The sequence below is a fragment of the Argiope bruennichi genome, chromosome 3 (genome assembly GCF_947563725.1).
Source record: "Argiope bruennichi chromosome 3, qqArgBrue1.1, whole genome shotgun sequence".
In the NCBI taxonomy this organism is placed as follows: domain Eukaryota; kingdom Metazoa; phylum Arthropoda; class Arachnida; order Araneae; family Araneidae; genus Argiope; species Argiope bruennichi.
The window spans coordinates 56,841,336-56,854,909 of NC_079153.1; the positions used below are offsets into that span (position 1 = coordinate 56,841,336).

At 26.7% G+C, this 13,574-nt stretch overlaps 1 protein-coding gene across 4 annotated transcripts; it reads left to right on the top strand.

Annotated features, from left to right (window-relative positions):
- Positions 1 to 2,677: 2,677 nt before the first annotated feature.
- On the top strand, positions 2,678 to 10,451 carry LOC129963634 (transcription elongation factor A N-terminal and central domain-containing protein 2-like). 4 transcript variants are annotated; one of them, XM_056078118.1, is made up of 7 exons: positions 2,678 to 2,771; positions 2,865 to 2,954; positions 3,087 to 3,307; positions 4,241 to 4,305; positions 6,909 to 7,050; positions 8,618 to 8,811; positions 10,216 to 10,451. In XM_056078118.1, exons 4-7 carry the CDS (start codon positions 4,267 to 4,269, stop codon positions 10,405 to 10,407), a joined length of 567 nt encoding a protein of 188 aa, XP_055934093.1. In that variant the 5' UTR covers positions 2,678 to 2,771; positions 2,865 to 2,954; positions 3,087 to 3,307; positions 4,241 to 4,266; the 3' UTR covers positions 10,408 to 10,451. The 4 variants fall into 4 exon arrangements, with proteins under 4 accessions (XP_055934093.1, XP_055934094.1, XP_055934096.1 ...); XM_056078119.1 differs by having other exon boundaries at positions 3,135 to 3,307; XM_056078121.1 differs by lacking the exon at positions 3,087 to 3,307.
- Positions 10,452 to 13,574: the final 3,123 nt, after the last annotated feature.

Sequence of the window (13,574 nt, forward strand, 5' to 3'; positions counted from 1 at the left end):
CTACTGAATTCTGTCTGGCCGCTTTGTGTGCTGTGGTCGTTATTACTACCGATTACTACTTGTGGGCTACTGTTTGTTGTAGTGTGCTGCTACGTGTTTCCTATTCTCGTCTCGGCTGCATATTTGTCGTCTTCGTGTTAATAAAAGTCTTCGTCTGTCACTAAAGGACAGTTTGTTTAATCGACCAACAAATCGCAAAAGAATCCCTAACGGAAGTATCCCGAAACAATATATATACGATTCATCTTGTACTGTGTGCAATGCATGAGACATTCTTTTAAGTTAATGCACAGAATGACTCTATCTTTAAAACTGAAAACGATATCAATAATAACATACTGTGTGAAATAAATCATTACTTAATGCGCAGAATACTATATTTTATCCTGACGATACTCTTGCCACTTTACTTTCTTCTTCTGATTTCACATATTTTTTAAATGCCATAAAAAACAATATTTTGAAAAAAATTTTCTTTAAAATTACAATTTTTTTAAATAAAAAAATATTTTAACCAGTTAAATTTTAGTTTCCTTTAAAACCAAAATTTTCAGCTAGTTTTTTTTTAATGTAATCATCAAACCGACCATTAACCTTCAATCTTATTAAATAGAATTCTGTTTCTTAACTTAAAATTCAGAATTAATGAAAAAATATAAAGGAAAAAAACGCACAAATCAAATTGTTCTTAGGTAATGCCTTGCACGAAACATATCAGTCATATTCTTAAGGCGTTATCACACGGGCAAATACTGTCTATAATTTCGTGGACAATTTTCCGTTTATACCCGCAGGCAACCGGTCAAGCAGGATTTTCGTCATTGTGGATTGTTTTCAACTGGCTTGAAAGTGTAGACGATAGTGATGGAAAGATTGTTTGCAAACGAAATTCAACCAGTCGTGCATGGCTTTGGTAGTGACGTAGTTGCCAAGAATGGTGCGATTGACACCAATATGAAACTAATTTGTAAACACATTTCCAAATCACTCCTTAAAAGACGGCAAAAAAGGTTGTATGGTCGTGTGATAAAAAATGGGTTTTGATGGACTTTATTCATGAACAGCCGGCTATTTGGAATCCACTGAATATTCATTATTAAAGAAAAAATGTTACACGAAGAAATTCGTACAATAATTATCAGAAGTTGAAGAAATTGTGGTGGTAACTTCATAAGGCAGATAACAACCTCCGGAAAGGAGTGTACAATTTTGTCTAGTGGCTTTGTTACTCGGCTATGAACCCGTAGCGAGTTCGAACCTCAATGAACAACCGCATCCTTCGTTCTGCTGTCATGGCTCCATCTACCGGCAGCAACCACTCATACACGCTCGCCGTCGTCCGTCATAACGCTTGGCGAGACAATGACTTTCGTCGCTCGCCATAACTGGCGCGATAAACTCCACCGACTCACTGGTGTCGTGTATTGTGGTGGTAACTTCATAAACCAGATAACAACCTCCCGATAAGAGCTTACACTTCTGTCTAGTGGCTTTGTTACTCGGCTATGAACCCTATCGTAGCGAGTTCGAACCTCAACTTGCACAAGATATTGATATCCGTAGATAGTCATCAAAACCAAGGAAATTTATTTTCAGAATTAAAAAAAAATTATTAACGTTTATGTGAACTGTCTTCTTTTTGTGAACTGTATTTGATCAGATTAAATAATGATAGGATTTTTAGGATAGGATTTTTGAATTTATAAAATATGTAATTAACATCTTCCATACAGTTAAAAAATTATTTAATTCCTATGCTGTTGTGAAAGTTAATAAGGATCGATTCATTCTCTTACCGCTGAAATATTGTTCAACGCATTATATAGTACATTAAGAGAATTGCAGAATATGAATGATTCTGTTATTGTTTAATGTTTTAATTAATAAATATTAGTGAAGTTTTTCTTTTTAAAATTAATTGCAGATCTAACTCACAAAATTATTTTTTTAGCATATTTCTGTGTTCAATTTGATTTTCACAATTTAATCTATAAAATACTAATACAGATACATTATGCAATTATTAGATTTTTTTTTGTACGTAAACCTATCATTATTACTGAAAAATTAACAAAATTGATGGAACAGCAATATATCCCTGTGTATAATGTACGGAATGTATGAACAGGAATCCCACTAACGAAATGAGTAAACTACAGATATTCACCAAACAGAAAAAGCGAATAAAGAGATATAAATTAGCCATAAAGTACACCTGTGTTTTAGGTTTACCATACAGCAAATCCCATGTGACGTCACTACGCACATTTTTACGTGCGCTTTTGTCCATGAAAGTGTAGACGGAATTTGGGCGTCTGATAAGGCCTTTATGATTGATCTAGCAACCTGATAATAGTAAACCAATCGTTACGAATAGATAATTGAGAATTCCGCAAAAATGTTTCGCTCCGGCTGTTTGGCGTCCGTCACGTGAGCGTTGAATTGACCTGATTGGCTTAGCCGATAATGAGTCCACAAAATCATATTGTGTACTTGCGACGCCATATACACTAGAAAAAAAAAAAAAAAGGAGGGAAAGTCAATCTGTAGTAACTTTCACAAAACTTTTAATCGCTATGTTAATTAGCTGAACCCAACCAAAAAATTTAAACCTAATCGAATCGACTCATATTGTCTCTCTCCCTTCCCCCTTCCTTTTTATTAAGAATGAAGAAAATTTCAAGTGAACTGAGTTGATTAGATATTTATATTTACAATTTTACCGCGCGGTTTGTAATGGGTTTTTAAGTGATGTGTGATAACGTTGAGAAGTAATTTTTTTCCCGTCTTCTTTCTTAAGTGTTTTCTTAAATAAGCATGTGATTATACAAAACTTATTCAATCTTTTTTTTATTTGCTTATAGTTTTTAATCAAAAATTCCCAAAGAAGATACTCTTAGCATCAGTGAACTATAGAATCTAGCTGAGAAAAGAACTAATTTCCCATTATTTTAGTATGTCATATTTTCAGATATTTTTTGTTGATGAAATTAGTGAACGCATGTGTAATTTACAAAGTGTGCGATTTATTGGAAAATTGCAAAAATACTGTCCAGTTTCTAATGTTGGTTTATTTATCGATTCAGGAAACAGAAATGCACCCACTTTAAGAGTTGATTTTCAAAATATTGCAGATGCACCTCTTCTTGTTGGGTCATTTTATCGGGTAGCTGGAGAAGTTATAAGTGGACAACCTATTACAGTGAAAGCTGCAATTGTTAAAAATGTGGATGGAATTGACTTGCAAATGTTTAAAGAAGCTGTAATTTTAAGGCGAAAGCATTTATAAAAAATTTACAGCATTAAGGTATTATTTAGTTTTTGTGTTGCATAATTTTATATTATATCATTATTATAATACAAAGGTTTAAAAAAATATTGTTTCATATTCTCAGTTTTTGAAGCAGGAATCGAAAGAAACTAATGACATGATTGCTTTATCGACATATAATCTATTTTGTCTTTGCCATTCTAAAATGAACTATGGCAAAATATTGTGGTTGCTTCATCTTAAAAAAAATCATTTCATTAAAGAGGTTAATTTTTATACTATTATGCAAGGATTTTAAAAAAATTTTTAATTAATTGACGAAGCTATAGGAAATGCGATTAAAGATAACAGCAACTGGAGTAGTAAAATTAATATTTGAGAGAAAAAAATTAGCTTAATGAAATTAGGTAAGAGATATATGTCTGGTAGAATTTTCATTGTAAGAAAGTTTGAATGCTGTTGGGTACTTTTTATGAAAGATTTTGAAGACAAAATGTTTTTACGTTTTAAGTTGCATGTATCATGAGAATATTGGAAAAAAATGTATCCCTGGTGCAATTTATTCTTTTTATATCAATAAATTGTCCCTGCAATACATTTTTTTTTATTCATTTAAGCCAATGACACCAGATAATAAGCCAGATACAGGGATACATTTTCAAACCAGATAAGAAACCAGTAACAAATGATTAACCAGAATAAATAGGGCAAGAACAGGATTACATGCTTTGATTTTTTGCATTTGGCATTTCAAGACTATTTATTATTGAAAGTTTTTTGCATCCTTGATGGAAATAGATTTTTATGTGAAATGCTGTTATGCATATTTCAGTTCTGTTTTCATTTCTTGTGATTTTTTTTACAGTGATAATTTTTGTTCAATTATTTTTAATTTTTATTTTAAATATTGAAATTAGTAATTATTAGTAGGATAGAATTAATGTTTTCCTTATTTTTTTTCATTTATAGGTAGCTTTGAATTTATACCAAATAAGATGTCAAAAATGAAACAAGCTACTCTTACTTCTCTTAAGGTATTATTGTTATTTGTGATTGTTTTCTATTCGTGTGATTTTTGTTTGAAATTCTCACTACATGTTATTTTTCTTATTGTTAATATTTGCATTTCTTCCTAATATTTATAATCATTTTGAATTTGATCTGGTTTTATTTATTCTATCTTGGTGGAATATTTTAAGTTTTTTATGATAGTTATTCCAATTTGTAGAACAAAGTTTGTCAAACTTTGTTAATTTTTAAAAAAATGACTATCAGATTCCTTGGTAGATAAGAAAATTTTCATCTCTAATTATTATAAAAATAAAGTTTTGTCAATTATGTACAGAACAGGTTTAATTTGGATACTGAAGTTGTGCACTTCATGATCCATTTTTCCAAATTTTATTTTAAATTATCCAAAAATTAATACTTGCAATTTAAATTTTTATCTCATTTTTCTGTTAACTTCTAAAACAGTTATTTAACAAAATCTATTTGTAGATCATCTTTAAGTGCAAAAAAATTATCTTTTTGATTATGTTATATAAACCTTGTTCAACAGTCAAACGCTAATTTAAGTTTTAAAATTTTGTCATTAGTGCATATTAGACCTTTATTTTTCAGACCTTTTTCAAAGAAAAGTTTCAAAATAAAAGAGAAATAACTAGTATAATGTTGTTTCAAAATGGAATGTCCCTAAAATGACTTGATATTCTGATTGAGTTGAGAAGTGGTCAATCAAATCCATGTGGAAAAATCTGTTTTATAAAAAAGTAGTAAAATACTAGAAACACACATTACTAATTTATTTAACATTTTTTTAAAAATTATTTTTTAAAAATATTTTTAGATTTTTTTAAAAATATTTCTAGTGTTTCCTTATATTAAAAGCAATATAGGTTATAAGAGAGTTCTCATTGCAACATCTGTTATATGTTACTATGTCTTGGAAAGTGTTCTCAGATTTTAATTTAATTTTTAACTTAAGCAGGACTGGTATTCTTGCACTTTCTTTTGGGCACTGTTTAAATGATTATGAAACAAAATAATATTGATATTTTTAAAATGAAGAAACTCATTTTTGTAATGCCTTTACCTTTAAATGCTTTACAGATGTCAGATTTTATAACATTTTAATCCTATTTCTACTTTTATTCTGCAACAACCTTTCAAAAAAATCAATTAGAATATGCTAAATAGAACTGAAGACATAATAAAAAGTTACATTAAAAAAAAGCAATAAATTTTTATCCATGAATTTTTACACATTTTCTGGTTTCATATGATTATCTTTTAAGAATTTGTTTTGATAGCATTTTACTTGAAAATGAAATTCACTTTGAATTATTTCCATAACGTTGCAAGAAGTTTAATTGTAGTATTTAAAAAATAACAAGAGATTGACAAGTGAATGTAGCTTTTTTTCTAGTTTGTTTTAATCTTTTAAATTTGAATCAATGTACCTGAAGTTAAAAATTTGCATTTTTCCTAATGTTTTTCAATATAAATGAATTTTATTGTTATTTTTGGTTATTTTTATTGTTATTTTGGTTTAATTTTATTGCTATATTTGTGTTTAACAATCAAAATTAATTTCGGTTTACTTTTATTTAGAGTGTTTTTGATATTAGCTTCTGCAGTATTGACACTGATTGAAATCTTCAATTTTAATCTCATCTTTAATAAATGTGTTTTGTTTCAGGAATTTCAAGTTGAAGTTTCTGAATTTCAACGTGAAAATTTGGGAACTATAATTATTTTAAAGAATTGCAGGGTTTAAATTTTAAGGATTTCACTGAATTATTTAAATGGCTGAACCAAATAGTATTAAATTCCAATTGTATGTTGTATACATTAAAATTTCTGCTAAAAAGCGGTATTAAATGCTACATTATAAGATTAATTTGAAAAATTTTTAAATCACGATAAAAAAAAGAAAGATTGAGAAAAAGCAAAAATTCTGATTGCTTAATTCAGCTGTTTCTTTGACATTATCATCAAAATCTTTCCATAAAAATCTTTTGAGAAATGATTATCATTATTGTTCAAATTGAAACTTTGAAATCTCATTAGAAGTACCTTAATTATTATAATATTTAATTTTGGGTTCAAGTCTAATTACACTGTGAGATACAAATGATCCTAATGGCATTGCAGAACATCATTTGCTTTCAGTTTATTTGATTAATGTTATAATATTTATTTATAAATACTTAAAAAAGCATGCATCTTTAAACAATATATTTGTTGCATTAATGTATATTTTATTTTTATGATTTAAAGACATTACTGTTATAATTCTTAGATTTGTCAATTAATAATAAAACTCAACTCTTTTGAAAAATAGTAAAAACTTTGAAAATTTATTTGGTTTAGAAAAATTGTCCTTCCTGATTTGGATCTATGAAAAAAATAGCATACTTTCAGCCTAGAACATTCTGTAAATGATTGAAGAAATGTTTAAAATAAGATTAGTTTTATCCTTATTTCTGGAAGTCTTGTTTTCTCTTTTCTTCCCCCTATCATTAAACAAAATATATTTTTTAAGATACTTAAAAAATGTGTAAATTTGATTTTTGCTTTAATTTTTTTTTCAAACTTTATTTCTACCAAATTTGTAATGAATAATTTTTTTCAGGGTGTAGTAGTTGTTGAAGATTTTACTAGATATAAGAATGCTCTTGACAATCAAGACGAAACTGAGGAGAATGTTATACAAATTTTAAATTCCTTAAAAGAAAAGAAGCCTGGAAAAGAAGTTATATCTTCAACTGGCATTGGTAATAATGTGTGTTTGATGACTTTTATTTTTGTAGATTCATTTTACCTTTTATACAATTTTAAAATAAGACTGTTTATTTATTTGAAAGTCTAAATGCATTAGTTGAAAATTACAGATTGTTATTTAATACATGGAAAAATGGACTCGTGCAATTATGTTTCCTATAATTATTTTGAAGCAATAAAAATTATCTGTCTTTTTTTTTTTAATTAGTTCATACTGCTTTATTCTAAAATTTTCTCTTATTTCTTGATCCAAATCCCACTTTTTTTATTTAATTATTGCCAACGTGCACTCTAAAAATTCCTTTTTCATTGTTTTCCCACACCACAAGTAAAGGTATAAGAATCTATGGTGTATGTAGTTGTTTCAGAGATTCTCTTTCCTAAGTAGACATATGTCGACAAAATCCCTACTTGAACCTTGTAATAAAGCTATTAAAGAAAAATTATGTCTCTTTGCTCTTGTATCATAATGTGAGCAGACATCTTATAATTTCTTCTTTATACAAATTATGTCTCCTGAGATGAAATAAATTGAAGTTAAATTTTTGAATGTTTCTTCTTTTTAGCCACACATCTACAAAATTATGTTTACATATATATATGTAACCATATATAAAATTATTGAATTCCACGATTTAACTAGGTATTCTATAAAATAACAATTACTTGATCATATGAAATAAACGGCACTCGAAAGTTTTTTGTATCGATTCTAGTTGCTTTTAGTAAATTTTGAAAGTAAAATAAAGGTATTTCATAAAATTTTAATTAATATTCTCTTACATTTTAGTTTGAAAAAGTTTATACAATGTTTTTATGAAGCAAGAGTTTTTCTTCCCAGCATGTATTTTTTTGATAACATTTAAATATAACTATTTTTGCAACATATTCTTTTTTTTTAACCTTTTTATTTAACTGATGTTAGCAATATGAGTAATAATAAATTATATCATTTGCTTTTCCTTATCATTTATCGATTAATCATCCATAATAGGATAAAATGTATTTTTCAACAGATTTTAGCTATTTACAATCAAATAATTTATAAAATAACTGAAATTGTTTATTTTTCATTTTAACTGTCTATCATTAGTTGTTTCATAGAATAATGTAAAGTATGAAATTTTTCATCTAATATATACTTTAACTGACTTGTCTAGGCGTTTCATGAAATATCTAGAAATTCTAAGAAATAACTGAATTATACACTTTAATGGTAGCATATATATATATATATATATATATATATATATATATATATCTTTGTGAAAAATAACTTTTTATTATTAATATGATTATGTTTTAAATTTATTCCTTGACAGTAGTATTTTGGTATTTTATTAATGCTTTTTATTTTGATAGTTTTTTAAATTTGTAACATTATTTAATGCTTATATTTTAAATATCCAGTTTTATTTATTATCTGGATTTGCTTGATAACTTTTTTCATCTGAAAGGGGCTTGAATTCTTATTGAATAGAATATATGTGTGTGTGTGTGTAATTTTGTTATATGATACAATTTTTTAAAATAAACCCTTAATTATCTATGAATTTTCAGATAAAACATTACAAGCACTTGAAAATCATCCCAATAAGAAAATTGCTGCAGAAGTGGCAGAACTAATTCAGATGTGGAATTTAATAGGTTCTGGTAAAAGGCAACCTACAGTTGAAGTGAGATATGATAATCTAACTCGACATATTCGTAGAACTTCAGTGCGCTTATTTACAGAAGCACTGGGTGGTCATGAAGTATGTTTTTAGTTTCATCCTTCCAATATTCCTCATATTTGTGTAATATTCTGGTTTTTTTTCTTCTATTTAAAATTGTTAATCTTAAACGTATTTGAATTCTTTTTTATATATATATTCAGTAAATCTACACATTTTAATCAAAATTCTTTATCTGTAAGCATAAATAGTAAAGTAATGAGGCTATTGTAACTTTTTACGAAGCAGCATAAGTAATAGTTTATTTCAGAAACTATTTTAAGTATAAGAAACTTAATTAAGATTCCTTAGCATAATTTCATTTATATTTTAAAAGTAACTTAGCTAATAATCATTTTAGAGTATAAATTTCATTAATAAAATTAATTATTCTTTCTATCTATTTTATTTAAGAAAACCATATTATTTAAAAAGTGATATTTATAGTGTAAGATATCTATACAGTCGTTTAGTTTTAGTTAATCATAAGACTGGTATGGTGCATCATTATCTTTATATTTCATGTTTTTGCTTTTTACTGTTATTTATCAATGCCACATTATGCTGTGTAATTTGGTTGAAGTTTTATTCTGCTCCCTTTTCTACTTAGTCAATTGATGATTTGACTTTTACATCAATGACTATGACCTCTACTGGCGGTCAGCTGGTTACATTAAAGAAACAAAGATACTTGTTTAATGTATAATTTCAGATTCTTTATGATTGTTTAAATTATATATTTATAATTGAACATGTAATGTTGAGCAGATTTTATATATCCCCCTCGTCACAATTTTTTTTAATTGCATCGACTACTATTTTATACTGGTTCCACAAATGTTAATATCAGTTTGTAAATTTATGTAGAGTAATACCTTGAATTATGCTAACTTGATATATATTAATTAAAAGAACCCAAATTACATGCTGTTTGTCGAACCTCTGGCTTATAACTCCAAGGTATTGCTTATATTATCATCACCCCTTTGTAATTTACTTATGTATCATATACTTTTAAGGAACAAGAATGCAATAATTATCTTATCCTTATAATTTTCTGTTAAATTAAAAGTGTGAATTAAATTTTGTTTTTATTAAAGTAACAATTTTTTATGAAATATGTTATTTTATTTCCATTATAAATTATCAGATGATTTTAACTTATTGTATTATGCTAGAATGATGTCACATTATTTTTAAAAGAAAGTAGTTGGATTCATCAAGCGTGATTGGAGTTTTCCACTTTTGAATTAAGTCCTGTAAATAAATCTGACACACTTATTTTAATAATTTGTAAATTTATTTCCCATTTATGACAATTATTTGCAAATGAATTCTATTCCAAAAATAGTGATTTTTTTTTTTTTTTAAATTGTGTGAAATTGACAAAATATAATATAGGTTCATTTTGCTGTTTGCAAACACAATTGATATTTTTATTTTCAGACTGATGAACAATGTGCAGATATTTTGGAAAGAGAGATTTTTCATAAATGTAACAAATTCATTACTAAGTCATATAAAAGAACTGTTCGAAAAATAGTCTTTACTCTTCGGCATCAGGAAAAGAAAAGAAAAGCCTTGAGAAAGTCTGAATTTACTCATTTACAATTTGTGGCAGAGCACTTTTGTCCTTAAGTTGTGTCATCTAAAGAAAACATAGCTGTACATTTAATAAATGATTTTATACTTTTGTTATATATATTTATTTCTGGTCATATACTAAAACTGATATATAGAGTAATAATTTGAACATATGACAATAAGCTTATTAACTCTTTTCAAATGTTAAAATCTTCTTTTATTTATTTAACATATGCGATATAGGACTTCAGGATTTTCATTAAAAAATCATAATGTCTACTCAAATTGTGAGTCAAGACCAAATGAGATCATGTAATAAAAATTTACTTTACAAACATTATTACTTATCTAATTTTTGAAAATTTTATGAGAGGAAATAAAAAAATAAATAAATAATAATGGTGAGTATAGAATATGAGGTGACATATTTTTACCTGATGTGAGAAAAATAATAATAATAATAATTTTTCTCTTTTGAAATTAACAAAGTGATGTATGTTCCTTATTAAATACTGAAATTTATTAAAAACTTTCATGCCATTCATTTTTTTTTTTTTTGTATTTTTGTAATCTGTTTTTATTTATTTTTGATGTAATATTTTTCCTTTCAAATTCATCAAAGAATATCTTAAGCAAAAAGAAATTAATAATCACATAATGTTATATGCTCTTTTTCATTTCCTAAATTTTATAGGAAAATATTATAGCTATAAAAGAATTAAGAAAGAAAGAAAAGAAGCCATGTTGTAATAATATTCCAAAAATCGTTTTTATTATTGTGATTCTCTTTTTATTTATAGAAAAATTGTTTTTAAATTGCATTTTCATGTATATATGAACTCTTGTTTTAAGTCAAACATCATAAAAATGCATTTACAAGGTAATTAACTTTCTGGTTAACAAATTTCTGAAATGTATGATAATGAATGGCTTTTATGGTTTGGCAATTTAATTTTGTTCAGGAGTCATGTTGGTATGATGAGGTGCTAAGTCTTAATATTATTCGGTTTGGCTTTGGTTTCCTTATTCTCTTACAAACCTTCAGTTATCAAAGCGCCGTCAATATTTAAACTGTCTCTTTGCAGGGTAAAATTGAGTAGAGCATATGTATACTTTGATGATGCTTTCATAAAATATTGAGAGTGCATTTAACAGCAAATGTAAAATCATCCATTTATTAACAAGGATTACAAATAAGCATTCTATATTTCAACTTACTGTCTAAACCTAAATTGACAAAATATAATATAGGTTCATTTTGCTGTTTGCAAACACAATTGATATTTTTATTTTCAGACTGATGAACAATGTGCAGATATTTTGGAAAGAGAGATTTTTCATAAATGTAACAAATTCATTACTAAGTCATATAAAAGAACTGTTCGAAAAATAGTCTTTACTCTTCGGCATCAGGAAAAGAAAAGAAAAGCCTTGAGAAATTCTGAATTTACTCATTTACAATTTGTGGCAGAGCACTTTTGTCCTTAAGTTGTGTCATCTAAAGAAAACATAGCTGTACATTTAATAAATGATTTTATACTTTTGTTATATATATTTATTTCTGGTCATATACTAAAACTGATATATAGAGTAATAATTTGAACATATGACAATAAGCTTATTAACTCTTTTCAAATGTTAAAATCTTCTTTTATTTATTTAACATATGCGATATAGGACTTCAGGATTTTCATTAAGCATTGACTCAGCCATTCCAGTAAATAATCTTTGAGTAGTGCAGATTTTTAATATGTTTTGAGAAAAATGCTCTTGTTAAAAATTGCAGGCTCTGCTGATTTTTTTATATGCACCAATGTTAATAACTAATAAGCTACATCCCAATTGCTGTAGGTGAAACAGTAAGATTATTTTTACAGTTGTACTAATTTTAAACTTTAAAATTGATATGTTTATCGATTATGGTACTCAGATAATGAGAAAGGTTTTGTCATAAAATTATATTGCAGTGTTTAACTGTTTGCTTTATATTCTTTGTGAATGATAATAGATGTCAAAGTGTGGTTAATCCACAAATGAAATTTCAAGTCGGTAATTGAATATAGAAACCAACTACACGGATCAAACATAATACCATTTAAATTAGGCCATTAATAATAGAATTTAGAACAATTGGCTTATACAAGAATTTCATCATTTTTTAAATTATTTTATTTTATCTATGAATTGAATAAATCTTTTTTGATTAAATATTTATTGAATAATATCGTTTTTTTTTTCCCTTCATTCACAATAGCATAAAAAAATGGTGATATTAATACACAGGAGTTCCAAAAGAAAAATAACATAAAAAGTGGTTCTGAAGCTATTAAAAGAAAGCACTACATATATTTTGATCAATTAAACTTCTTTGAAAACCCTGCCCGAAAAATTAGAATGGAAGAAAAAGACAAAAATCTCAATCCAGTAGATATCTATGCTGAAGTTAATCCTGGCAGGTGTAAAAATCCACCTGGATTTGAAAAACCCTGAAAATAATAAAAATATTGAAAGCAAGTAAAAATGATGATGTTTTAATGGAATAAGCAAAAGATGACAGGTTTCTGTTCCTACTACTTAGCTGATTTTTATCTGATCTTGATGAAAGGAAACTGAAATTACGACCTAACATGTTGCAGTTATTGCAACACTGCAAGTGTCATTTAGCCATCTTAAAGTGGACTACTCAATGCTGACTTTTAACCAATTGAATAGAATTCTCCTTATTGGATCTCTCGTCATACTACAGTCTACTCTTATTGCAATTCTTAAAAGTTTTTAAAAAAAACTGTTAAGAATTTAAGAAAGCTACTTTTGTCACCATTTAGGTTAACAGATCTTTAAAAAAAAATAGTTCGAACCAAATCTGAAATGAATTAATTACTTACAATCGTTTTTTGTTTTTTTACAGTTTTACCTTGGAACTTAACAAAATTAACATTTTAGATAATTTTTTCCGATTTTATTTTTGTGCTATAAATCGTAAAAAAAAAAAAAAAAAAAAAAAAAAAATCTGTACAAACAAGTTACAATGAAAAAAAAGCTGGCCTCATTTTTAAAAGTATATTACAGAAATTTTCGGTCCGTGAACCTTACCCCCGCAGTATAGATGTATCTTTAAATCATAGCTTTATTTATTTTTCTTTTTCATTATTTGTAAAATTTCATATTTTAGAAGCTTTAAAAAAAATCTTTATTTAAGTCGGGATAAGGAACTAGATTTG